The 27,902-nt window shown below is 48.3% G+C and overlaps 2 protein-coding genes across 2 annotated transcripts in view; one reads left to right on the forward strand and one right to left on the reverse strand.

Moving 5' to 3' along the window:
• The window catches only part of vps54 (VPS54 subunit of GARP complex), a 33,404-nt gene extending 9,098 nt beyond the window's left edge, over positions 1 to 24,306 (forward strand). Inside the window, exons 2-23 of the mRNA XM_079728878.1 lie at positions 1,144 to 1,321; positions 1,624 to 1,865; positions 2,454 to 2,538; positions 4,417 to 4,451; positions 4,992 to 5,126; positions 6,218 to 6,603; positions 6,967 to 7,093; positions 8,030 to 8,137; positions 8,419 to 8,474; positions 9,030 to 9,126; positions 11,181 to 11,590; positions 13,476 to 13,605; positions 14,585 to 14,766; positions 16,740 to 16,852; positions 17,588 to 17,654; positions 19,305 to 19,410; positions 20,990 to 21,077; positions 21,196 to 21,317; positions 21,503 to 21,583; positions 21,728 to 21,835; positions 22,088 to 22,182; positions 22,732 to 24,306. Coding sequence (XP_079585004.1) covers positions 1,171 to 1,321; positions 1,624 to 1,865; positions 2,454 to 2,538; positions 4,417 to 4,451; positions 4,992 to 5,126; positions 6,218 to 6,603; positions 6,967 to 7,093; positions 8,030 to 8,137; positions 8,419 to 8,474; positions 9,030 to 9,126; positions 11,181 to 11,590; positions 13,476 to 13,605; positions 14,585 to 14,766; positions 16,740 to 16,852; positions 17,588 to 17,654; positions 19,305 to 19,410; positions 20,990 to 21,077; positions 21,196 to 21,317; positions 21,503 to 21,583; positions 21,728 to 21,835; positions 22,088 to 22,182; positions 22,732 to 22,837 — 3,030 coding nt within the window. The 5' untranslated portion in view covers positions 1,144 to 1,170 and the 3' untranslated portion in view covers positions 22,838 to 24,306. The remainder of the gene's footprint in view (positions 1 to 1,143; positions 1,322 to 1,623; positions 1,866 to 2,453; positions 2,539 to 4,416; positions 4,452 to 4,991; positions 5,127 to 6,217; positions 6,604 to 6,966; positions 7,094 to 8,029; positions 8,138 to 8,418; positions 8,475 to 9,029; positions 9,127 to 11,180; positions 11,591 to 13,475; positions 13,606 to 14,584; positions 14,767 to 16,739; positions 16,853 to 17,587; positions 17,655 to 19,304; positions 19,411 to 20,989; positions 21,078 to 21,195; positions 21,318 to 21,502; positions 21,584 to 21,727; positions 21,836 to 22,087; positions 22,183 to 22,731) is intronic.
• A 329-nt stretch (positions 24,307 to 24,635) lies between these two features.
• Positions 24,636 to 27,209, reverse strand: LOC307070436 (UTP--glucose-1-phosphate uridylyltransferase-like). The gene is made up of 3 exons (XM_079728892.1): positions 27,102 to 27,209; positions 25,392 to 25,496; positions 24,636 to 25,009 (listed from the first exon to the last, which is right to left on the reverse strand). Exons 1-3 carry the CDS (start codon positions 27,180 to 27,182, stop codon positions 24,902 to 24,904), a joined length of 294 nt encoding a protein of 97 aa, XP_079585018.1. The 5' UTR covers positions 27,183 to 27,209; the 3' UTR covers positions 24,636 to 24,901.
• Between the last annotated feature and the right edge of the window lie 693 nt (positions 27,210 to 27,902).

Here is a 27,902-nt window from a genome sequence, read left to right on the forward strand (position 1 = left end):
TATGTGATAAATATTTGCTGCCCAGGCTTGTTTGTTCACTGGCTGATGGTTTAAAGATGGGAGGTGTCTGAATCTGGACGGTGGTGCTTAAGCCCATCATTTCTTAAAGGAGCTTTGTGGAATACATTCACATTACTAAATAAAAATTGTGCAACAATGCTCCAGGCCGTAGGATCTCCTTTTAAAAGATAATTTGCATGTCGTAGCGTTTGTTTATGTTGGGCCTGTGACGTGTCTTGTCAAGTACTCGGTGTAGGCAGATATGAAACAAATAAACAGGTCACACAAGCGTCATTACCTGGAAATGTTTAAGCTGCGTTTTTAAGAGGGAGATTGCTTGGAGCCCAGAAGGATGTCAAGACGGATGCAACATGAGCTGGTTTATTATTTGCAAACAGTAATACATTAACTTAATGTATACTTGAACGTATACGTTGATAAACTTACTGCGTAGGATTCGTCCCTTGTTATTGTTGAAATAGAATGAACTACCTTGTCTCAAATTGTAAAGTTGGGAACGGCTTGTGTTGTGCTTGACTCGACTAGGGGGAAGAGGGGGCGGAGACAGCGCTCTCCAATGTTGTGGATTTTCACTGCAGTACCCATTTTAAGCACTCGGTGGTCAGTTGATCATCACTGTTTTCAAATCCTGATTTTGAAAGTCTTCCCGGTTTTCCAATGGAGAAACTGTTTTTATTTTTGTTCAACACAGTATGACTGTTCTGCAGCCACTGAGGGACATCATCCAAGTACACAGTTAGGATCTCTGCTGCCTCTCCAGCAGTGGAGATGTGACTTGGCTGGTGCATATAGGACCGTTCCATCTAGGATCCGCCATGATTTATAATGGTCTGACCGGCTGTGGTCAACTGTCCTTGCAAACAGAACTCAACTGCTTTCAACCCAGAGATGCCTGGGTCCAACTCTTCTCTCCTCCTCTCTAGTATGTGCTCTGTGTCCCACGCTCCAACTTCACTGCAGCAGAGGAGCACCTGGATCGCTCATAGTGCCTACTGTTAAAAAAACATTGAAGCTGCTCAATGCATTCGTTCTGAAGCCCTCAGCAGATGGTTATACACCTCAGACACCTCATGAAGACCACCGCAATGAAACCTGTGCGTGTGCGTGTGCGTGTGCGTGCAGCTAGTCTCCTGGAGGAGTTCCGATGCCATGGCGTCCGGCCACGGCTCCTCCACAGCGCCCCACCCAGGGGCTGGGGGACGAGACGGGATCTACTGCAAGGAGCGGGACGCCTCCTCGCCGCCACGGCAGCACCCAGGCCGATCGCTGCCCGACGTCTGCCCCAAGGAGCCCACCGCCGGTTAGCCAGCTGTCTCTCTCACACACACACACACACACACACACACACACACACACACACACACACACACACACACACACACACACACACACACACACACCCTCCGACCACAAACCTCCAAACCAACCACAAACACACCCCTCAGACCACCCATCTCCAACCACACACGCACACACCCCTCCAACCACACGGACACACACCTCCAACCACACAGGCACACAACCCTCTGACCACACACCTCCAACAAAACACGCACACACCCCTCCAACACCGTGTGGCCGTGTCCGTCTCTCCGGTCCCAGGCGAGGCGCGGGGCCTGCGTGAGGGCCCGTCGGTGGTGTCGGAGCACGGCCGCTGGACGGTGTACAGCTCCAAGGTCAACCTGCCGGCTGCGCTCAACGACCCGCGGTTGGCCAAGCGCGAGTCCGACTTCTTTACCAAGTCCTGGGGCCTGGACTTCGCTGACACGGAGGTCATGCCCTCCTTCTACCTGCCTAACATCAGCAGGGAGGACTTCGGCCCATACCTGCAGGAGACAGCCCAGGTACACGCCGCCCTTTGGAACCGAGCCAATAACGTTGCAGCAACATTGGGGTTGTTTTGGAAATGATATTCATTTGGATTTTTTACATGATGATGTTCCAGAGGTTAATTTTAAGGGAAGGCAAATGGTTGTGCTCCCCATTATGATGGTAATAACAGTCCACATGCCGCAGTTGGCAAACCTTCTAAAGTACGATTCTGGAGACTCCTGTGAGCCCGATAAGGGTCCCATACAAACCTTCACCTCCAGAACACACCTGGATGCCCTGTTTGATCTCAGTCTGTGTTTCCTTCATAGCCTTCCCACTACGTGTTTCATAACGGATCCGGGGTGAACCCCGATGATGTCGTGTTTCATAACGGACCAGGGGTGAACCCCTGTGTTGTGTTTCGTAACGGACCCGTGGTGAACCCTTGTGCTATCGTGTTTCATAACGGACCCGGGGTGAACCCCTGTGTTATCGTGTTTCATAACGGACCTGGGGTGAACCACTGTGTCATCGTTTTTCATAACGGACCTGTGGTGAACACTGATGTTATCGTGTTTCATAACGAACGTGGGGTGAACCCCGATGTTGTATGTTCGCAGAGGGAGAGGATCCACGAGCGCTGCAAGGCGATCTGTCCCAACAAAGATGGAGTGGAGGCCGTCTCCAGTATCAACCAGAACAACGGTATACATCATTTAATACTGGTCGCCATGGTAGCGACTCTGGTACAGGCATAACGCCACTAAAATGAATGACTCAACCAAGCAAACCTTAACGAGATCTGCTCTCTTAAATGTTCCCAATGAACCTTCTTCCATGGTCTGACTGGCCAGGTGTCCCTCATCAGGCTAATTATGGTCTGCTGCTTTATATACCTGGGCTCGGAGCACATGCTCTGCATACCATTGCTACCAAGTCTGGGGGAGAAGTCCTTACCAAGTCATTAGTTAACACACAGTCAGTGTTGGGAAGGATACTTTTAAAATGTATCCAGTTACAGAATACAGAATACATGCCCAAAAATGTAATATGTAACGTATTCCACATTGAATTGCATTTTATAAGTGAAGGAATGCGGCATAAAATCCTGCTACCTAAACAGGCCTATTCTGGTGTGTTTTTCTGTTCAAACTGGCTGATTGTGTTAGGCCCAAGTCTCCCTGAAAGTGCACTATATTATATAATTGGCTTTAGAGGAACAAAGACTGTAAGGGTATGTTTATGCGAAAGATATTTGCTATTACATCTAAAAAAAAAATCACTGAGCTAAGTGCATAGGTGTTAAAAAATCACCGTAAAATAAAAAGAGTCTGTGAAAGTAAATAATCATAAATAAATGCATGGTAAAATGCATCAGCATTTTTATGTGTGTTTTCCAGAATACGTTTTATGTGGGTGTCATTTTCACCATTTTCATTTGACTGTCCGACAATGTGCTGCTAGTCTTGGAGTTACCGCTAATCAAACAATAATTCCCATAATTCATGCGGCTGAGCGGGTGCCTGTTACGTCCAAACCCCCACCCAGGGTTTGTTTCGAAGCGAACTGAGACCAGCTCTTCAGGGAGGTCTCGGCCGGCTGATTTGGTTCGCATCAAAGTGAGGTGGTTGCATTCACACCACCGCAAACGTACCGAACCAAGGGACCAAACTCGTTTAGTGCGCACTAAATGCTGTTGGTGTGAAAGCACGAATAAACTCGTGAAACAGAAGTATCGTCATGTAATCCATTGATTTCAACAATGTAACTGTATTCTAAATACCAACAATTTAAATTGTAACTGTAACGGAATACAGTTATAATTTGTATGCTGAATACGTAACGCCGGTACGTATTCCGTTACTCCCAACACTGCACACAGTACTAACTACTAGTTAGTTTCAAATGCTACAAAATACTAACTTTGGTTTTACCACCATGTGTAAGTAATGTCTTGACTAGTAACCACTGAGTAAAGTAATGCGAAAGAGAATATGATAAAACATTTTTACTCCACACAGCTGTTTTACTCCACATATTGCACAACCCTTGAGTAAAAGCCACTCTTGAACAGCTTCAGAAATGCATACGTTATATAGTTTTTACCCAGGGAAGGCTGCAGCTTCCTAGTACACTTGCCAGTCTGCCTCTCCAATATGGCTGTGATGATTCAAAGCACAATGTGGCGTATATGTCCATAGGTCTATGTCCATAGGTCTATGTCCGTAGGTCTCTCCGTAGGTCTCTCCGTAGGTCTGTCCAGAGGTCTGTCCATAGGTCTATGTCTATAGGTCTATTTCCATAGATCTGTCCAAAGGTGTCTGTCTATAGGTCTATGTCCATAGGTCTGTCCATAGGTCTATGCATGAAAGTGGCAGACCCATAATTAGTTCTGAGTGACACCTGTGTTTGTCCTACGACGATGCCTCTGTGAAAAGGGTGTTGTTTTCAATGTGCCAATGGATCTTCATTTCTCTCTCTCTCTCTCTCTCTCTCTCTCTCTCTCTCTCTCTCTCTCGCTCACGCTCACGCTCACGCTCACGCTCTCGCTCTCGCGCTCTCTATCTCACGTTCTCTTTCTAGAAAAATCCAGGGCTGAGTTGGAACAGGTCCCAAAGGTAAGAGGGCAACTTCCTTGTCACGCTATTTTATGACTTTGTTTGGATCAGGTCTTGCACACACACTACTTGTGTCTTTGACTCACCCTGGACTCGTGTTATTGCGGTGAGTCTTAAAATCACCCTCCAGGTCTTAAAGCTAGGGTAGGCCGCTAGCCAGAGGGAACTTTATTTTGAAAGAATCCATCTGAAAACATCCTCCCCCAAATCCACTCCCCCAAAACACAGGACCAGCTCTCTAGCTCATGGAATGCTAGCGGTCTGGTCCTGACCAATGAGAGCGTGGGCAGAGTTCTCATATGTAGCGGGGGATGTACATAGACACAGGGAAGCCATCCAATGTTTTGGAAGCCTTCCAAATGATTATTACGGACCTGCGACAGCCCCAGATACCAGTCTTTCCTTTTTTTTTACATGCGATTTGTAAACGCTAAAATGTAATCGCAGGAACCACCCCACCTTTGGTGAGACACAGGAGCCCACTGCAGGCCCTTGCCATGTCTTGTCTATGCCAACTGACCAACGTCTTGTGTACGGCAGATCTTCATGAGGCCTGAGTTTGCGCTGGAGGACCCGGCCACCTTCAACGCCGTGCTGCCCTGGTCCCACTTCAACAGCGCCGGGGGGTGCAAGAGCAGCCGGGACATGGCCTCCTCCAGACTGCTGCAGGAGAAGGTAGGAATCATTAGATGATCTGATGGTAGGTAAGAACCCTCTGATTTGATTGGGCTGTGGAAACGGAACCAAGGCAGCCCGTTGCCTTTGAGTAGGGAGTGAGGATAGCAGCTCTGTGAGTTGTGTCATCAGATGGTGTCATGAAGATGGGCCATGCACCTCATGGGTAGGTAGACATCAGTGAGGTTACAGTCTGTAAAGGTTGTGTTAGTGAATGAGTAGAAGATAATAATTCGATGTGATAGACATCAGGCTCCTCAGACATCAGGCCAGGTTGGGGCTGTTGCCCGGTGAAGCTTCTAGCTGGCGAACATGTAGGTGTCAGTGTTGGCCAACTACAGCAAACCTTCTGATATTGGGCGGTGTTTGTTTTGGCGGTGTGCAAGCATCTTCATGGACTGCTCAGAGTGTTTGGGAAACAGGGCACCATCAATGGGAGCAGCTGAGAGAGACTAACCCCTGTCAGGGAACACGCTATCCAGCTTTCACACAGTAGATATATTTAGAAATCTAAAACCCAAACAACATCATATGGGTAATTATATGAGTATTCTGGTAAGATCCAGCTATGAGTTGGCACATGGAGGCGGTGTTTAAAGATCCCATATCACGCTTTTTTAGGGTTAATAATTGCATTTTGGGCTACTACTAGAATAGGGTTACATGACTGTGTGTTAGAAATACCCCTTATTATTCTCACACTGCACATTTTCTGCGAAACCATCTTCAGCCTCCTTCAAAAACGTCTGTTTTGTATCATGTTGCAATAAGGCCCCCCCTCCGAGTAGCCCAGTCTGCTGTGATCGGAGGAACGCTTTGCTCATACCGCGGCAAATTCAACTCCCCGAGAAGTCGTACACATTGTGGGTAGCCTGGAGGCGCGGCTTATGCACTTCAGCACCGCCCAATGCTAACCATAACAAACTGTTTCACCACTTATTGAGGGGCTTTCTCAGTGTTCAAATACTCCCCCTGGCTTGGAATTGTTCTAGCTTAGCAGATGTAAATATGTATACATATGTCATATAACAGTCTAAACAAAAGGGAAAAAGCATGATATCAGCCCTTTAAGAGCCCTGTTGCGCCCCCAGCTCAGTCACTACCTGGATGTGGTGGAGGTGAGCATTGCCCGGCAGATCTCCCTGCGCTCGGAGGCCTTCTTCCACGCCATGTCGTCTCAGCACGAGCTGCAGGACCGGCTGCGCAGCACGCAGGGCGCTGTGGCCGTGCTGCGGGGCCGCACTGCCGCCATGGAGCGGGTCATGTGCCGGGGCCCGCTCAGCCTCCTGCGCACGGCCCTGGAGCGGGGAAACTGTGCACGGCTGTACGACAAGCTGAAGCTGATGGCGGCGGTGCACCAGACGCAGCCCACCGTGCAGCTGCTGCTCGCCACCTCTGAGTTCGTGGGCGCGCTGGAGCTCATCGCCACCACCAAGGAGGTGCTGCAGCAGGAGCTGCAGGGCATCCACAGCTTCAGGTAGGGACCCCCACCACCTCCACACCACTGGACTCACAGAGCCATGGGGGAGCTGGAGCCCACCATGACTGTCTTCATTTGTTAATGGAAAGACGGATCACTGAAGCAAGAACGTTGTTTCATATCACTTGTTGGCTGCTCATTAATGTATGAAAAAAATATATAATCAGTTTCAAAATGTGTATTATATTGAGACGTGGAGCCCCAGGTGGACTCTTTGGTACTGCAACTGTGCACGATGTGCAGATAAGAATGTTTTATCTCGTCGTCTTGAGGTCTTCTAACTCGGTGGATGTGGTCATGTGCTGAGCTCCTGCTTATTTCCCATTCTCCTCCCCTCTCTCTTCTACTATATCCTCTCAGACATCTTGGCTCCCAGCTGTGTGAGCTGGAGAAGCTCATCGACAAGATGATGGTGGAGGACTTCAGCATGTACACCCGCAGCGACCTGAACAGGAGCCTCAGAGAGGAGCCACATGTCCTGGAGAAGGTAACCCAGTGATGTAGTGTTGCTCCCTGCTGCAGGTGGAAGTGTCTGCTAGGTTAGCTGGGTGTCTGCTAGGTTAGCTGGGTGTCTGCTAGGTTAGCTGGGTGTCTGCTAGGTTAGCTGAGTGTCTGCTAGGTTAGCTGAGTGTCTGCTAGGTTAGCTGAGTGTCTGCTAGGTTAGCTGAGTGTCTGCTAGGTTAGCTGAGTGTCTGCTAGGTTAGCTGAGTGTCTGCTAGGTTAGCTGAGTGTCTGCTAGGTTAGCTCAGTGTCTGCTAAGTTAGCTCAGTGTCTGCTAGGTTAGCTCAGTGTTTGCTAGGTTAGTGTTGTGTCTCAAACTGACCATGTGCCCACCACCACAACAGGGGCATCAGCTGAATGCCGTCTCAGAGAAGGTGGGGTTTGGAAGCATAAGTAATCTGTCACTGTCTATAAATGAAGGGATGTGATCATGTTGTATTTAATTTATCGTCTAGTCGAATGGCAATGTGGTAAATTTGACGATCTTTAAATGCATGTTGGGTTGTTTTTGGTGTTTCCGTTGTAATGGGTCAGCCTGATGAAAACAAGTCATCTGATTATTCTGTAAATGCAACTGTTCAAAATACAATTCAGTTTGATTCAATCTAATTTATTCTTGTGATTCCATGTCAAAAACAAAGCTTGGTATATCTTCAAAAATCTAATCGGCCATCTACTGATTAAGTTAAACCTGCACTACCCAAGTTCCCAATAGCAGCCTCTAGTGGCTTGAGTTAACACTGCAGTTATAGCTGGGACATGTGGGGGCCTTTTATTCTTGAGAAACATTCTAGTTCAGATATGTTCTAATGGAGTAAATAGCTGCTGTAGAGATGGTACATTGTGCAGGTTTAAAATAACTAAAATAAAAAATATAGGAAATGCTATGTATCTTTTATTTGTGTGTGTGTACGAGTACCAGGAGCGTCTGGAGTCCCTGGTGTTTGGTCTGCTGCGTCAGAGGAAACTGGACTTCCTGGACATCTACAACGAGGAGATGATCCAGGCTGCCAAGGGCATCATCACACAGGTGAGGAGCCCCACCACTAGCGTGCCGCTGCATTCCTCTGTTGTGCGGCAGACATTAGTCCCTCCCTTCACCCCTTCACATCCTGCTCCCTTTATGATGCACCAGGAAATGATTCAATTGTATCGTTTACAATCAACAATCAGGCTATAAATGCATATTTTTATTATGGGATTTGGGATGAAGCTCAGGCCATTGAAAACTGCTTGAAATTAAATGATCGGCTGAGGGGTTCTAGTGGACAGGGCACCAGGATGAGTCTCAGCCCATGTGTTGTCTTCCAGTGTGTGGTGGACAGTGTGGTCAACATCCAGGACATCGACACAGACGTCGTCCCCAAGTAGGTACACACATACAGACACACAGACACTGGGTATGGTCTATCTGTCGTAGGACTACCAGTCTGTGTCCGGTTTTGTAGGGAACTTCTGATCATTGGACAAAATATAACAAGGCAGTGAGCATCTCAAGTAGATTATCATTGTCCATCAGTTTGCACAACTTCCAGGAACTTGCAAACAAACGAAATCTGTCTGTTCCAGAGGCTTGCTTAGGTTCAGTTGCAAATGTTCAACTGAATTTCTTCAAATGTTTGATAGCATTTCTTATTTAGCCAATAAAAAAGGAACAACATACACTGATCAAAGCGCATGATTATCCCTCAACCACCGACATCCCTCCTCATAAGTCTGTCCCACCCTACCAGATAATATCAACTCAACAGAAATACATTATTGAATGAAACTATCCCGAGTGTAGATGTATCCATGGTAAAAGAGGGATTAGCATTCAACCACACCATGATTATTACAATAAAATAGTACCCACATGGTTATCATGTTGAGCACCACAACATGAGAGCCTGTGCTGAAGCGCTGTGCGTGTGTTTCCGCAGGCTGGCGGACCAGATGCGTCTGATGACCTTCCTCCAGTGGTTTGACCTTCTGCAGAGCGTCTTCAGCAGCTTCCTGCTCTTCCTCCAGAGGGTGAAGGTGAGCCGGCTCCTCTCCATCCACCCTCACACAGGCTCTCTGAAACCCGATGAAAGCCAGGATGGTTCCTGTGTGAGGTCTCCACTAGTGTGGTCTACTGGGCCCTGGTGCATAAGAGGAGCAGACCTGGTGATATGGGCCACACCTGTCCCACGGTGACCTTGAAAAGGATCTGTTGCTCTGCCCCAGATGAGAAAAATAGTGACGATTATAATGAAGAAACTTAGTAACGCATCTAAAAGACTCAAGACCTGAAATACGATGAGAGAGATATATATTTTTATTTTTTTTTTGCATACATTTTTTTAAATATGGTATACATAGACATACTTATAATGAGATGGTTTGATTGGATTAACCATCACATTATTTACTCTTGGTTAGATATCTCTAGTCAACAATCAATGTATTAAAGGAGACATATTATGGTGTTTTCCCAACAAGTAAACATAGTATATGAGTTCCAGAAAACCTGTTTTTGAAGCTGTTTGCTGGAAATAGCTTTTAGGAAAAAAAATCTTGCCTACCACTATTCCCCTCTGTTTCAGTCCCTTCAGAATGCGCTGTTTCTGGTGTCTGTAGCTTTAATGCAAATGAGCTGCTGCCCATTGACCTATGAGCTGTCAGAGTGAACCACAGCATGGAGGAGAAGGGATTGTTGCTGTTTGCGGAGTCCCGGAGCTCTATATCTTATAATATAACATAATAATAATAATATATTATCTATAGGTATTTATATCATATTATATCTTATATCACGGCCAAAAGCTATGTGTGCCTCGGATGATATTATGAATCATAAAGACTGCGTCTGACATCTCTGGTACTTCCACAACAAGCAAAGACTCGTAGTGGGGGTTATCTCAGCCATGGTTGAGAAGAATTGGGGGAAAGGAACTTCGGCCTTGACTCTCTCTGTACATATTGAACCGCGACATGGAGGAGAAAGGGATTGTACTCCCGGAGCTGAGCTGCCAGACTGCCGCCAAGCTCCCCCCGCCGGAGCTGCTGGACTTCCGCCAGAGCTACCGGACTGCCGCCAGAGCTTCGGCGGTAGTCCGGCAGCTCCGCCGGACTCCCTGCCTGGCAGTCACATGGCAAACTGACAAATTAGACATCTATTTTTGTATGGAATATCCACGCTTCTGAAAGGCGCGAACATCTCCGCCCAGCGCTCGTCCGCTGGTCCACAAAATCTTAGCTATGCTCTGATTGGAGTGGGGTTTGGAAAGTGGGAGGTAATATTCAAATGTGCCCCCTTCCTACGTAGGAGGGGGCGCTGAAACTGACTCGCTTATTTGGTAACTGTAGGCGGGGTACTTTCTGAAATGCATATCTCACTCAAAAAATCATGTACAGACTTTTTTCAAAGTTTGTATGCGTGTGGGAGCACCAGAGACCCAAAACAACACCCCAAATCCCAGGAAAAGTTTTGTTTTCATAAAATGTCCCCTTTAATATTCTCAGAATGAAAGACACTGGACAACATCCTAAGATCCTCCAGAATTATGAGGACCAGACAGCGCTCTGGTGATGAAGCCATTATGTTGAACCACAGCGTTCATTATTAATGATATCATTTGAAAAGATGACTTTGTTGTTCCAAATGAAGATCTCTCCTCCACAAATGTCAACAATAACATATTGGACATTGGTATTTTAGAATTAATACTCCTTGCGTCATCGTGTTTGTGGACAAGAGTGAAGCATGAAAGTATTTTTTTGCCAAATCATTTTGGTTTTATGAAACCAGGAAAGACCGTACTGATGATTTGACCCCCCAGACCGCTGAGGTCCTGTAAGCCCCTCTAGCTCCCCAGCCAGGGTCTACAGGCCGCGTGAGGCTAACACTGAGGTCCTGTAAGCCCCTCTAGCTCCCCAGCCAGGGTCTACAGGCCGCGTGAGGCTATCACTGAGGTCCTGTAAGCCCCTCTAGCTCCCCAGCCAGGGTCTACAGGCCGCGTGAGGCTAACACTGAGGTCCTGTAAGCCCCTCTAGCTCCCCAGCCAGGGTCTACAGGCCGTGTGAGGCTAACTTCCTGCCTCTCTCTGCAGGCCACGCTGAGTGTGATCAGGAACGTGGTGCTGGAGGCCCTGGACTCCAACCAGAAGAGCCGGCTGCTGGCGGAGCAGACCACGGCCCCCACCTCATGCCCCGCGTCCCCACCCCCCCATCAGTCACATCCCGGGGAGGCCGAGCTGGCCTACCTCACCCACGAGGGCCTCTTCATCAGCGACGCTCTGAGCGACGCCCAGCGGGCCCACGGGGGCCCCCAGGAGAAGAGCTCCGGCCTAGGCCCCAGGCCCCAGCATGGAGGAGTGGTTGAGCCGGAGGGGGGCCCCAGGCCCCAGCAGGGAGAAGCGGTGGGGCCGGATAGGGTCTCAAGCGACTCTGCCTCGGGGACCACAGAGTCTTCCTCCGGCAGGGACCAAGGCATCATCGCAGCAGGGGGCGCTATCGGCCTGTAAGTGACTGATCAGCTTGCTGGTTTACTCTGTAGCCACTGAGACGTTTGTAGAAGCGGTTCTAAAGGTACGGCCACACTGAACACGTTACGCGCGTAAGATTACGTGCGTAACGCGCCTAAACTGACGCTTGATCATTGTGCGTCACAAAAATGGTCCAATGCGCCTAACGCGCCTACGCAGCTAGATGAGCCCGCCCAGCGGAGGTGTCTTGCCTCGCCCTGAAGGGGCTTATTTTCGATAATGACCGGCGACGTTCTATACATTATCCCGCTTATTACACGACTACTTGCCAAAACGAAACAATTACTTCACATGGTGTGTCTTTTTACAATTTATTTGTTACCAGCATTCGTAGTGTTGATTAGCAGAGAAATAGTCCGCCAAAGACGTTGACGTCGCTTAGCTACCGAAGACGCTGGGGTTGACAAGTTACCGGACTACTACCCATGCAAGTGAACGGAGCGTTCCACGGCGTTGAGAAGACCCGTGTAATAAAGGCCTATAATATTTCTGTTTATGGCATAGATTTCTCCTCAGATTAGGCCAATAAAGCAATGATTAAAAAAAAAACACAAACGCTCGATCAAAGGCCCGGCCCGAGGATAGTTGTAGGAAATATCAGCCCGACCCGGCCCGCGGCTCGGGCTCGGGCAGTGAATAAACTCTAGTGCATGACATCCTCTGTAGGCGCGCACAGCTGGGTGAGTTTCACCACCTCCTCATCATTTCAGCACACACTGAAACGATGTCTTGGTCGTTCATGTTCTTTCTGCTTCTGTGTGACCTCCGTCACTCTGCCAGTGACATCGGGTCAAGCTCAACGCTGATTGGCTATCGCGGCTAAGCGTCATGCGTAGGCGCATCAAAAGTAAAATTTTTTGATGCTTTAGCGCGTGTAACGCATCTACACGCCTAAACCAATGGTTCCCTATGCAAAAATGCCGATTTTCAACGCCTCTAACGCGTTCAGTGTGGCCGTACCTTAAGGAACAAAGGTGGAGCTTAGCTTTCTAGAGCTATGTGCAGGGAGCGCGCACATTGAGGCCATTCCTTGGCAATAATTATAGCAAGGATTAACCGTGTGGAGTGTGATGGTTAGAATGAGAGGTTGATGTTAAAGAGCCACTGACCCCACTGTTTCAGCTGGAGTTAAAACACTGAGCTTTAGGAAAGAGGGGGCTTGTTATCCCCATGGTAACGATCCACACCAACTTTTTGTTACTTTTTTAGTACCGTCGTTGTGTGCGAGTGTTATAAAGAGTAATGTCCTATGAAATGTGCCACACACCTACTCTATGTGTCCAGTTGGCCCTTCACCAGCCACACACACCGTGGCGTTGTACTACGAGTGTCCACAAAGCTCAAATTTCTCTCTATGTTGACGACCCTATAAGACATATTACCAAGTTAAATGGGTTCACTGGCTGTTTAAAGACAGACTGATCTTGCTACCCCTATTTTATTTTCAACCCTGGACACGAATGCGCCAACGCACAAGTCCACCACGCGCACATAGTTGGTGCTATTAAGAGAAACCCAGCTTCAGACTAGTCTTGCCTCACTTTTGCTTTAAGGCTGTAATGTCATGTGTTGCTCTTTAACTAATCCTGCTGGTGCCCAGTGTAGCCATTCATCTCATGGTGTGCTATTGGCCAGCCCACTGCCACTGTATCAGCCCCATTCCATGAGTCATGGTCACTCTGAGTCATTCAGCAGACAGATGCAGCCTGCATTGAACTCATACGGCTGTTCCCAAGAGGTCCATTCAGGTCAACCCCAGTGTAGCGCTCACAGTGTTTGCTCCGCTGAAGGTTTTGCTTGGTTGGTCCCACTGGGCTGCCCTTTGTCACCGCCCGCTCAGTGTGTCATGTGACCCTGCAGGTCGGGGGAGGACATGATGCCAAGCGAGCTGGAGCTTGGCCGCGTGGCCAACAACATCCAGGAGCTGCTGTACGCTGCCTCCGACCTCAGCCACGACCGCTGCGTCAAGGTCCTCATGGCCCGAGCCAAGGTAAGCAAAAACGGGCCCCAGCACCCACACACAGACCCCAGCACCCACACAGGGGCACCAGCCCCCACACACAGACCCCAGCCCCCACACACAGACCCCAGCACCCACACACAGACCCCAGCACCCACACACGGGCCCCAGCACCCACACACGGGCCCCAGCACCCACACACGGGCCCCAGCACCCACACACGGGCCCCAGCACCCACACACGGGCCCCAGCACCCACACAGGGGCCCCAGCACCCACACAGGGGCACCAGCACCCACACAGGGGCACCAGCACCCACACACGGGCCCCAGCACCCACACACGGGCCCCAGCACCCACACACGGGCCCCAGCACCCACACAGGGGCACCAGCACCCACACACGGGCTAGGCACCCACACACGGGCTAGGCACCCATACACGGGCCCATGCAACCACACACGTGCCTCACTCCACCTAGGTCCCTGCTACACTCCACCTAGGTCCCTGCTACACACCACCTAGGTCCCTGCTACACACTACCTAGGTCCCTGCTACACACCACCTAGGTCCCTGCTACACACCACCTAGGTCCCTACTACACACAGCACTAGGTGACTTTTACTGGGCGACTCCAGACAAAAGACTCAGGGTGGGGATGTTAGAAATCTGGTTCATTGTAAAAGTTGTAGTAATGAACTTGTCCTGTTGCTCAATGTGCAACAGGTGTGCAGCCTCACCAAGACCCAGAGTCCAGTAAGACTGGGCCAGGTGAGGCTTCCTTAACCAGCCTTCATCCACACACTCCCACCAAAAGCTGGAGCAATCCTCCAAGCACAGGCAGCATGCTGTATCACCCTAACCCTAGACGTTACTATGAGTATAATAAAGACCACACCGGTCTGAGCCCTCACTGTGATAACCCCGTCCAGCACGGGTCTAACGGCTCCCTCTGTCTGAGGCCTCACTGTGATAACCCCGTCCGGCCCGGTTCTAACGGCTCCCTCCCCAGGATGGCTCCCTGGAGCGCCTCAGCCCGGGGGAGTTTGTGGGCCTGTCCCAGGCCGTGGAGGCCTTCGCCCGCAGCACGGAGGATCTGTGCTGCCGGCGTAGCGTGTCCCTGCGGGGGGCGCTGCAGAGTCAGGCCAACCGCTTTGTCCACCGCTTCCACGAGGAGCGCAAGACCAACCTCAGGTAACCCCCTCCCCCCACACCACACTGTCTCCTGCTGCCCCCCACCCAGATACTCTGCCTCCCTCACTGATTAGACTGATGGAGACGGCCTTCCTCCAACCCTCTCAAGCCTACCCTCAGCCCCGCTGAGGCCGCCCACCAACTAGGGCTGCACGATATATCGAAAATGTATCATCATTGCGCTATCAACGCTTGCGATAGACCGCAAAAATGACTTAAACTTCGATAAAATGTAGTCTACGAGTCCTGCATGGGTCCATTTTTTTGAGACTCGCCCCCCCGGCACCCGCAAAGTTCAGCACCAGAGCCGACCCGTCACCCGTGATAATATCAAAATTAAATCTGCACCCGCCCGGACCCATCAATATGTGGCCCGTTACCCGACCCATGCCCGCGATAAATCACACACAAGCTAAAATCACTCAAATGAATGTGCTTTATTTTTATCTCGCACTATTGGAGCACGACTCTCTTGCACTCCCCCTCTAACTACGAGATGGTTAGTGTTCTGTTACACCTTTCCTGCTGTCAGCTCCCAGACCATTGGAGGAGCATAGGGGAGACGTTCCCTCCAGGGCCGATGTTCTCTCCGGGGTAACACCCTTCACTTTGACCGGCAGTGGCTCTGCTTATTGGTCGGAATATGGTCCGTGTAGCGGAGTGAAGCGGCCACCGATTTTGACTTTAATTTATACACAACCGGACACGTTCGTTACTTCACTAGACTGACACACTAGCGCTCACTCGCTGACGTCACTCACACACGCACACTGCTATTCTTGCGCTCACACATACGCTACTTTCGTAACATTAGGTTCTTTAATGTCCCCCCCATATTGCGATGTGGTAATTATTTAGACATACAAATATTTCAATTTTTTTTTACAATTTTTACTTCAGCAAACCAAAAAACTGTTTTGGTTTTCATCCGCCATCCGCCGTAAGGAGTTCTTTATCCGCCCACATCCCCGCCTGTGAATTTTAGGGACGTCACAATCCGCCTGTTTTAGCAACTTTTATGCGGGTACGTGGACCCGTTGCACGACTCTCTACGCGCAGTGTTTGTTCTCCAGTTCAACACTTTAGTTTAACTACATTGTTGCTGATTGTTACTTGTGTTAGTTTTTTTGGGCCAAGAACTGACCATAAAGGTATATCATTGTTTTATTACTATCATTTTATTATTTTATGTTGTTTTAATGTCATCATTTAAGCAACCTTAACCCCCCAGACCCTGTTCTGCAACACCTTATTGGCTCAACAAATTGGCTCTTTTCAAACCAGGTTTGAAAAGAGGTTACCAGTTTAGGTTGAGACATTGCAGAGTGATATGTCAATGACAATTTCATTTTGTTTACAGTATCAGAAAATGTTTAAGGGGGCAAGGTGACTTATGGCCAGCATTGCAGGTGTAGCTGCATTTTTCCCAATAAAAATAATGTTGGAATGGAAACAATGCATTTCTTTTTTAATTTCTGCATCAGTCTATGTTGGCAACAAGTAGAGTGAACAAAAATATTAAATATCGCAAGTCATATCGTTATCTTAATATAGAATAATGTTATCGCATGTTTTCCTAATATCGTGCAGCCCTACCACCAACTGAATGAACTTGTTATATTGGCACTCTGCTCGCCTCTGCAAGTGATGTTGGTGTTCCTCTCCTCCGAGCCTCCTATTGGTTGTTAGGTTGGCACTCTGCACCTCTCCTCCTCTTCTCCTATTGGTTGTTATATTGGTGCTCCTCCCCTCCTATCCTCCTCTTTGTTGTTATGTTGGCGCTCTACTCCACTACTCCCCTCCTCGTTGTTATGTGATGTGGTGCTCCTCCCCTCTGAGCCTCCTATTGGTTGTTATGTTGGTGCTCCTCCCCTCTGAGCCTCCTATTTGGTTTGATGTTGGTGCTCTGATCCTCTCCTCCACCTCTCCTCCTATTGGTTGTCACGTGATGTTGGCACTCTTCTCCTCCGCAGCCTCCTATTGGACAACGAGCGCTGGAAGCAGGCGGAGGTGCCGGTGGAGTTCCAGCACCTGGTAGACTCCATCGCCGACGGCAGGATCGCACTGCCGGAGCGCAAGCCCCCAGGTGACCTTTGACCTTTGCTGAGGGGTCAGCATTGGTTTAATATGGCCCAATCCCAAAGTGAGCCCTGAGGACTAAGGAATAAGGACTCACAGACTTAATTGATCTCAGGTGCTAAGTGATTGAGTGCGTGAGGCCACATGGGCTCAGATAGGTATATATGCGATTGGGACTGCACTTCATGAGAGCACATGTTACCTTGGCAACGTTTAATGACAAAGATGCTGCTGACGCCTGCCGGTTTGGCAATTCTCATTTTTTGTTTTCTTTTTGTTTTTTTGTAAATGCAAGTGTTGGTAAGTGTGGACTCAAACCCTCACGCCCTTTGAAATTCGACATTGGGACAGCCCTAAAGCCTTAATAATTTTGCGAGAACGCGCAGCAAAGTCTGTGAGTCCGGACACTGGGATTGGGCCTATGAAGTGTGGTGTTGTGAAACCATTCAGGAATATGTATTTGGAAATAAATGACGGTAATGTCGTGAAATATATTTAATAATAACATAGAACAGTTCAGTACATTATTTTACATTAAAACACATTTCCATATATCATTATCATTTATTTATTTAATCATGGGTATTTTTGTCCTCCCTTATTGTATTTCCTCCACTTTAAATAAATCTTAAATCCCTTCTAGCATTTCAATTGATACACTTCTACAGCCACTTCTTTATCTAAATATCTATATATGTATATAAGCTGAAGGTGTGCGGCGGTGCTCTTGGTTTGTTCTCAGGGATCACTGAGGAGAGGAAACCTGGGGATTACCTCCTGGTGGATGGCCAGAAGTATGCCGTTGTTGGGTAGGTATAGGCCCCTACTCCACTTCTGCCCAGTTAGCAGGGCACTGAAGCCCTCTGATGAGGAGGTGTTGTTCTGTTAGTCCTCTGATGAGGAGGTGTTGTTCTGTTAGTTCTCTCATGAGGAGGTGTTGTTCTGTTAGCTCTCTCATGAGGAGGTGTTATTCTGTTTGTCCTCTGATGAGGAGGTGTTGTTCTGTTAGTCCTCTGAAGAGGAGGTGTTCTCTGTCGGGATGTCGGATACGCAATGCAATTCGCCGCCCGATCGATCTTGTATGTTGACTACAAACCATGTAAATAGGTTCTCCGTCAGGCTCTCTGGCTACAGAGAGGGCACTCCGTGTCTACGTACAGCACTTTACGGAGGACTATAAACCGGCCTTAAGTCCTCTGAAGAGGTGGTGTTGTTCTGTTAGTCCTCTGATGAGGAGGTGTTGTTCTGTAAGTCCTCTGATGAGGAGGTGTTGTTCTGTTAGTCCTCTGATGAGGAGCTGTTGTTCTGTTAGTCCTATGATGAAGAGGTGTTGTTCTGTTAGTCCTCTGAAGTGGAGGTGTTGTTCTGTTAGTCCTCTGATGAGGAGGTGTTGTTCTGTTAATCCTCTGAAGAGGAGGTGTTGTTCTGTTAGTCCTCTGATGAGGAGGTGTTGTTCTGTTAGTTCTCTCATGAGGAGGTGTTGTTCTGTTAGCTCTCTCATGAGGAGGTGTTATTCTGTTTGTCCTCTGATGAGGAGGTGTTGTTCTGTTAGTCCTCTGAAGAGGAGGTGTTCTCTGTCGGGATGTCGGATACGCAATGCAATTCGCCGCCCGATCGATCTTGTATGTTGACTACAAACCATGTAAATAGGTTCTCCGTCAGGCTCTCTGGCTACAGAGAGGGCACTCCGTGTCTACGTACAGCACTTTACGGAGGACTATAAACCGGCCTTAAGTCCTCTGAAGAGGTGGTGTTGTTCTGTTAGTCCTCTGATGAGGAGGTGTTGTTCTGTAAGTCCTCTGATGAGGAGGTGTTGTTCTGTTAGTCCTCTGATGAGGAGCTGTTGTTCTGTTAGTCCTATGATGAAGAGGTGTTGTTCTGTTAGTCCTCTGAAGTGGAGGTGTTGTTCTGTTAGTCCTCTGATGAGGAGGTGTTGTTCTGTTAATCCTCTGAAGAGGAGGTGTTGTTCTGTTATTCCTCTGATGAGGAGGTGTTGTTTTGTTAGTCCTCTGATGAGGTGTTGTTCTGTTAGTCCTCTGATGAGGAGGTGTTGTTTTGTTAGTCCTCTGATGAGGAGGTGTTGTTCTGTTAGTCCTCTGATGAAGAGGTGTTGTTCTGTTAGTCCTCTGATGAGGAGGTGTTGTTCTGTTAGTCCTCTGATGAGGAGGTGTTGTTCTGTTAGTCCTCTGATGAGGAGGTGTTGTTCTGTTAGTCCTCTGATGAGGAGGTGTTGTTCTGTTAGTCCTCTGATGAGGAGGTATTGTTCTGTTAGTCCTCTGATGAAGAGGTGTTGTTCTGTTAGTCCTCTGATGAAGAGGTGTTGTTCTGTTAGTCCTCTGATGAAGAGGTGTTGTTCTGTTAGTCCTCTGATTAGGAGGTGTTGTTCTGTTAGTCCTCTGATGAGGAGGTGCTGTTCTGTTAGAGTCCTGAATCCCTGCTGATGTGTTGTTCCCTGACAGGACGGTGCTGATGCTGATCAGGATCTTCCTGGAGTACTGTCAGTGCATCAACGACATCCCCTCCATCACCACAGACCTGCTGTCCAGGCTGGCTGACCTGCTCAAGGTGAACTTACCTCCTGGGCCCCAACAGGGTTAACATTCATGTTGTTACAGTTCCTATTGTTTCTATTGTCATTTATAGATTATTACTGTGTTCAGTGTGGATCTCTTTTGATAAGCATATGTTACCGGCGCCAGATCTAGGGGAATCTGGGCAGGTACAAGGCCCCACTAGATGGCAGCATAAATATCACAGCACAAACATCACAGTATAAGTATCATAGCATAAACGCTGAAACATGCCTCAAAGTGATATTAACTCTAATAATATATCTACATGACTTTGGAATATAATAAAACGATAAATAATCCAATACATCAATAATTTTCCATATCAAAAATAAATAGCAGCATATATACAAATAGATGGTAGTATAAATATCACATCTCTACTTGTGTGTCCACCCGCACATGCACACCAACCAACGAAGCCAACGGCTTCTGCCAGCTCACCAGCGACAACCGCTAGCAACTACATTCAAAACACTGCAAATCACACTTTCAAACACAGCAAAGCTCCCCAAACACAACATGAACAAACGCACCGCTCATAGGACTGCGTGATAGATTAACCATGGTTCAATGGAATATAATAAAAACATACCTGTGGGTAATATGAAGTGGAGAACAACAGTATGACCCCCACCCGGTCCTGACCCCCCCCCCCCCCCCCCCCCCCGACCCTGTCCTTAACCCCACCCCGTCCTGACCCCCACCCCGTCCTGACCCCGTCCTGACCCCCACCCCGTCCTGACCCCGTCCTGACCCCCACCCCGTCCAGTACATGGAGTTCTAGAGAAGGAGGTGATGTAGGTTATGTTTAATGGCGATAAATGCTGTGGGGCAAAATCGCTACAATGAGGTGACTTTGGACTGAGATATTGGGTGTTTTATGGCACATTTCCACCAAGCGCTGCGGTTAGGTCCGCTACGATCAGGTGCGGTAGGTGTAGTACAGTTAGGTGCTGTTAGGTGCAACTCAGTTACGGCTCGCGTTTCCACCGACAACAGTACCTTTATAGTAGGCCGGGGTTTAAGCCAGATTGCGATAGCTGCGGCAGCTGCGTAAGCATCGTGACATCATAGCAGCCCGACATAGTGTAGCCTGCTAATAAACTCAATGAAAAAGAAGTACGCAACACATTAAACAAAGAGCATCCAAGAAGGACGGTAAACTTTTGCGTGACATTTTCTCCAATAAACGAAACTTTCGCCGTTGTCCAGAAATATCTTGCGGGTACTGTGATTGTTTGTGTTTATCCCCCTGTCGCACGGAAGTGACTTTTCTGTCTACCAATCAACATACGGCACGTGTAGCTCAAATTTCGGCACCCTTTCAGACCGCTGGGTACCCCAACTGAGGAGTACCGAAGAATAGGTACGGCTAACCGCCTCTAAGTCCGGACCCAGTCCACTTTTGGAGGTGGAAATGCTAACCGTACAGCACCTAACTGTACCACACCGCTCGGTGGAAACGCACCATTAGTGAGCGAGGGCAGGGGTTACCCCTGGGTCCCCCCAGATCAGGGTGTCCTCTGATGTGTTTCAAGGAGTTTAAAGCAGCCTCTCTCCTCTGCCGGCAGCACTTCAACTCGCGGAGCTGCCAGCTGGTGCTGGGGGCCGGGGCCCTGCAGGTGGTGGGCCTGAAGACCATCACCACCAAGAACCTGGGTATGCCCTGTCGCCACGGAAACACTGACTCTGGGGATTTTTTTTTTTTTTGGATGACTTGATCGTGTGTGTGTGTGTGCCCGTCTGTGTGTCTGTGTGTGTGTGCTCGTGTCCACAGCGCTGGCCTCCCGCTGTCTCCAGCTGGTGGTCCACTACATTCCCTTGATCAGGACTCACTTTGAGACCAAGCTCCAGCCCAAGCAGTACAGCGTCCTGCGACACTTTGACCACATCACCAAGGTAACCGAAGCATGGACCCCCACACCGCCCCTCGTGCACACCAGGGCCATGAGGCTGGGGACACATCCACACAATCCCACTAGGAGGTGCTGCAGACACAGCTCTGGGGCTGCACACAGAACAGAATAGGACCCGAGTTCAGTCCAAAGCATGCTGTTATTTAATATGGTGTGTGGTGCTTTCAGGACTACAACGACCACATAGCGGAGATCTCCGCCAAGCTCGTGGCGATCATGGACAGCCTGTTTGAGAAGGTCCTATCAAAGGTACACAGACACACAGACATGCACAGACACAATGTTGTGCCTGTGCACCTGTTTGATGATGTTTTGTCGTGACCCCTCAGTGTGAGGTAAAGGCCCCCATGCCCTCGGCCTGTTTGATGATATTTTGTCGTGACCCCCCCCCAGTATGAGGTCAAGGCCCCCATGCCCTCGGCCTGTTTCCGCCACGTCTGTAAGCAGGTATCCAAGATGCACGAGGCCATTTCAGAGCTGCTGCCGGAGCAGCAGACCCAGGTGGGAGTTGCACACACACGCTCAGAGTGTGCGCACGCTCAGAAACCCACGCTCACACACACACACCTGCCCATTCAGCTTTTAGCTTTAGACAGCCACATTACTCAGGGGTTCAGTATTTCATGTACATTAAACAAGAATACTTGCTTACACATTTTAAATTTAGATAAATAATTAGAGTAAATAAAGAGATGGTTGCTACCTCCCTCCATCTGCACACGGTGTGATCACAGGCCTGTCCCCCCCCACCAGACGCTGTTCTGGAGGATCAACGGCAGCTTTAAGATGCACCTGAAGAGGCAGCTGGCCCGCCTGGGCGTGGTCAACGACGGAGGGCCTCAGCACGGGTAAACCCTCTACTCCGGTGTCCTTTAACCTGTTGACCTTTAACCTCTTCTCTACTGCTCCTGAAAAAATGCATGTTGACCTTTAACCTCTTCTCTGCTGTGATCCTAAAGACATGATGTTGACCTTTAACCTCTCTACTGTGTTCCTAAAGACAAGATGTTGACCTTTAACCTCTTCTCTACTGCTCCTGAATACATGTTGACCTTTTACCTCTTCTCTACTGCTCCTGAAGACATGTTGACCTTTAACCTCTTTTCTACTGCTCTTGAAGACATGTTGACCATTAACCTCTTCTCTACTGCTCCTGAAGACATGTTGACCTTTTAACCTCTTCTCTACTGCTCCTGAAGATATGTTGACCTTTAACCTCCTCTCTACTGCTCCTGAAGATTGTAGGATCCGTTCCATAATGATAGAATATAATCTGAGTCTCTTAACCAGCTAGTCTTATTTTAGAAACATTGACAAAATGTTTTTGGTTCACAATGTCCACCATAGAAACCATGCTATCCTCACTGCTGCTCTTCTTCCCCCTTTCCTCTGGCTAGGCTGGTAATGGTGGACGTGGCCTTCTACACAGAGAACCTGCTGTCCCTGCGCACGCTGGAGAACATGGACCTGAGCATGCTGGAGATCTGGGAGCACAAGAGGTGATGACCACCAGGAGGAGGAAGAGCAGCAAGAGCCCACACTCCCTCCCTCTGCCTTTATCCCCCCCCCAATACACACTGGAGGAGCAGGATGGGGGACGGGCAGGGGGGAGATGTTGGACCATCAACCTGTGAGTCACTGACTCCGTTCGTTGACACTTTGAGACTCAAACGGGTTGGTTTGTCCCCCCCCTCAGAAACATGCTCGATCTGGAGAGAACTTGAACCAAGTCTACGTCACCTCATCTTAACACGTGCAATACAACTCAAGCTATGGGAGTAAAGCAATGCAATGTCTGGGACTTCTTAAAGGGGCTGCTGAGGTTGATTTATAGGGGATGCATCACAATCGGTTGAACTAATGGCTTCAATAATTTATTTTTAAAATCTCAATTATACTTTTTTTGCGGGGGTCATAAAGTCAACCTTGGCTGAAAAGCTGTTCAAATAAACGGTTTGGTTTCAAATCAATGGGGATGATGGTCTTGTCGGCGTATATTAACACTAGGAGGTGTTCCAAACGGTTCCTGATGCTACAGGGTTGTATTTGACCTGGTTGGTTTTTAATGAAGGGACCTTACTTTTATTCTGGGAGGCTGAGACTATTGCATTATGAGGAACCCGTTGGACCTACAAATCAATTTATTTTACAAGCTGGACACGAGATGTCTCTGAGAGCGTAAACTAAAGGTATCGTCCATGTTGAGGGGTCCACACCCCTCTTCGAAATGGAACCCCAAAACTGAAATCCAACCAAATACAGCTCAATGCAATCACCGTCAGACTTGAGGCTGAGGATTCCCGAGTAATTTGAAGAGGCTCGCATCATGTAATATTGCCTGACACCAATTTGACCGAATCAGGAAAAGCTGTTGCAGTAACCAGTGGAGTTCAGAGAGGGTGCTGTAGTCGTAGTCTGGGTTTCGGAAAAGTGTCTTATATTCCCATTTATTCTTTAGAGGATCAGCAGAACTAAGCTGTGCGATGCAGAGGAGCCGGCCGCTCGTACTGATGATTAAAGAGCGCGTGTGTGCGCTGGTGCTGTGATGGTCTCCTCATGGAAAGGACCCACTCTCAATATGCAGCATGTGAACATGAGCTCTCGTCTTTTTGTAATGTTTTTAATTCTTGTGCAAGTCTGTATAATGACGACAACTGTCTTAAAATGTTTTAAAGTGGACAGGATCTGCGTTTGTTTGTTTTTCGTGAGTGCAGGCAGAGTAGCAGCTTTCAACCCAAATAATGTTTCATTTGGACTTTTTGGACCCGAGCTCAACCAACTAACAGCCATGACTTTCTCCTTCAAAAGTGCCTACTTTTGATAAGTGTCCACCTCTCTGTGGTAGCGTACGGTTTAGTACTTACTGTACCTGTTTGTGTGTGAGCAGAATGCAACCAACAGGACGGCATGCCTGAGGATTTTTAAATGTGTGAGATACTCCCAAACCTTTCTGAATGAAATAAATGAATGGAACTGTTGAGACTCATCCCATCTCTCTGTTAAGGGCTCCGGTCTCAGACCATGAATACATCTTTTAAATGCATCGCAATTGTTCACTCAATTAGAAAACCATGTGGCATGTGCTGTTAAAGAAGCACATTCAATATGCATGTTGTGCGACGTTGTCATGATGGGCTGTTTGAGCCCGGTAATCATACCCTGCGGGTAGGCTCTGAACCCACAACCTTTAGGCAGCCACCTTTACCTCTTCTTGTTCTTCACATGTTCTATAATGATGTACCCTTCCACCCCCCCCCCCCCCCCCCCCCCCACTAAGAAAACACAGCTCACAAATCTTGCACTTTTATTTTCGTCCTACTTTAGGATCTGGTACAAAGTAAGGCTCAGACATCGCAACTAAGTGTACTAAGTGTTCTTTGGCTGTTTGTTCTGAAGGCCACTCTACATGTGAGGAGAAGCCTGCAGTCAGTCAGCAGACAAAAGAAAATAAGATGTTATGACTGTAGGAAAGCGCTTCACTTTTCTTCCGGCCTGTCACATTTGTCAGAGATGCTGTACACGCCTCCAGGTCTTCTTGTTAAAGTAGGTCAGGCTGCCTCAGAGGCCTCAGTGGTCCAGGATGCGCAGGTTACCAGACACAATCTTGTTCTCCAGCACAGCCCCGGCCGGGATGTCAATCCGGTCGCCGTGGTTGGCAATGATGATGACCGTTCCCTGGGAAACATTGGGATAAAATAAATGAACTAACGACGCATTCCGAACACCGTTCTTCACTTATAATGTGAGGAACATTACCATGTTGTGCCCGTGCGTGTAAACCCATTCCAGGGCTTAGAAAGGCGTTTTCATACCAAAACATTAATTTAGAGGTTAACCTATTTATACATATTCAAGATTATAATTAGAAAACACACCGTGCGCAGGTCAGATTATTAGTTAAGACATTTTCTCTAAACCTTAAAGAGCAACTGGTTACCGCTAGTGACAAGTTAATGACTTTGAACCTATCAGAAACCAGCAGTCGGTAAACATGGGTTTTGATAGGTCAGTCCTGAACGCCTCCGTTCTCCCAGCCAGGACCCCTGGAGCTGTGTACCTTGAGGGAGACGTTCTTTCCGAAGGTGACGTCCCCGGACACGGTGAGGTGGTCCAGCTCCAGCATGTCCGGGATGTTCTCGAAGCGCTTCAGAAAGTCCTGAACCTGGAGCCACAGAGACCAGATTAGAGCACCTCCCATCAGGAGGAGAACCACAGAGCAGAAGAGCTCCCATCAGGAGGAGAACCACAGAGAAGAAGAGCTCCCATCAGGAGGAGAACCACAGAGCAGAAGAGCTCCCATCAGGAGGAGAACCACATCGCATAGGACCTCCCATCAGGAGAACCACAGAGCAGAGGAGCTCCCATCAGGAGGAGAAATGTCTGATACACACTTCCTTGAGGACTCGTAAACCAACGTCTATCTGCATGTTGGGATTAGCACAATTGATCAACTCCCCTTTGTGTATTAGTTAAATTATACCATACATTCTGTGCCAGCATATTACACTTGTCAGAATTTGAATTAGACACTGGTTCTTTGTAGCGTCCCTTCATCAAGACAATCGTGACCACTTCTCCCCTTCCTAATTAACTGTGTTGATTATTAACCTAGCCTCTGCGGCCACAGCTGACGCCTGCCATGACCAATCAAGCAGCGTTCACTCCCATATAATTTTAGTTTTATCACACCTCGAATGATGTTTCTCGATAAGAATCACACGTTCAAACTATTTGTCTTAGAGACCTTTCTTAAATAATTAATGAAGTGAGGGCGCCCACTCAAGCCCTAGGCCTTGCATTTAAGAATAGCTGTGGGCGTTGGAGGCTAGCTGTGACTCTTAGGGACTAGCTGTGGGCGTTGGAGGCTAGCTGTGACTCTTAGGGACTAGCTGTGGGCGTTGGAGGCTAGCTGGGGGTGTAAGGGACTAGCTGTGGGCGTTGGAGTCTAGCTGTGGCTGTTGGAGGCTAGCTGTGACTCTTAGGGTCTAGCTGTGGGTGTTGGAGGCTAGCTGTGACTCTTAGGGACTAGCTGTGGGCTAGTCCCTCACAGCTAGCCTCCAACGCCCACAGCTATTCTTAAATGCAAGGAGTGTGAGAGAAATAGAGTGGGGTAGCCTGAGACGTCAATGTTTGGGTCCCTCTAGAAGTAAGGGATAGCTCCTGTACTCTCAAATGTATCCTTCTCATTTCCATGGTAGAATGTGGCACAGAAACAATGGTTAAGGTGCTGAAGGAAAGATTTGAGAGCTTTAATGTGAACAAATTAGTCAGGGATGGCAATCCGTCAACTATTAGTGTGTGTAGTGACATGCTTTGTAAGATTAGCGGTTTCCAGTTGATGAGCCTGCCTCTGTGTGCGCAAATTTAGATTTTAGACCGGCCCCAGGTTACCTCTGACCAATCAGGGTATCTCTTCCTTGATTACTGCAGATAATTAATCTGCAGGGAGGGGACGTTTTGCAGGTTTAATTTCAAAATCGTTAATTCCACTCTTTTCTGCTCTCTCTATACAAAGCTCAAATCTTACCTACACAACCCTTAAGGCTTCTATTTTCTTGATAAATATTCAGAGTAGGTTCATCTTAGTCTAACAAAACACAGCTTTGTGTGAATCTTGTTTGTCTGAGTGGTGAAATGTGTATTACGCAAGGCTGCACAGAACAGTCACTAAGAACATGTGCTTCAGCAGGGATGGTCCCTGCACATCCTTCTCTCAGACTAGTCCCTTCTACACATCTCTTTAATAAGGCTGTTGCACCACCCCCACCTCTATCTGCTGCACGGTGAGGTCCAGGAAAGTGTTGTCGTTGCTGACGCTGATCAGGCTCTTGGGCCCCTTGCAGCCCATGCTGGTGCCCAGCCCCCCGTTGAGCTTCAGCACCACCAGCTTGTTCAGGCTGCTGGTGATGCCTTCAGGCCGGCCCTGGGCCTTGATCTTCTCGTAAGACAGGATCTGGGCAAGGGGAGGACAGAGGAAGTCCAGTCACAAAGGTGGAGCGTGTCTCATTGGGGTTAATGACAGTATGAAGTTAAATGACCATATCAGACCTAAATGTTGAAGACCATGTTCAGACCATGATCAGACCAGCTTTACTTTGCTGATTTCTGTGTTTTCTACAGTTAGAAAATCATTTGATATTGAGCCCTACTTCTAAAATACTTTTGTATGTTGGGGTGGCTGCCCTATTAAGAAACTAATTTTGTGACTAGGCACGGCTAGATAAGTATGCATGATGTGCAAGCGCGTGTGTGCGCTGGTGCTGTGATGGTCTCCTCATGGAAAGGACCCACTCTCAATATGCAGCATGTGAACATGAGCTCTCGTCTTTTTGTAATGTTTTTAATTCTTGTGCAAGTCTGTATAATGACGACAACTGTCTTAAAATGTTTTAAAGTGGACAGGATCTGCGTTTGTTTGTTTTTCGTGAGTGCAGGCAGAGTAGCAGCTTTCAACCCAAATAATGTTTCATTTGGACTTTTTGGACCCGAGCTCAACCAACTAACAGCCATGACTTTCTCCTTCAAAAGTGCCTACTTTTGATAAGTGTCCACCTCTCTGTGGTAGCGT

This window comes from Pollachius pollachius (assembly GCF_949987615.1).
Source record: "Pollachius pollachius genome assembly, chromosome: 2".
NCBI classification, from domain to species: Eukaryota; Metazoa; Chordata; class Actinopteri; order Gadiformes; family Gadidae; genus Pollachius; species Pollachius pollachius.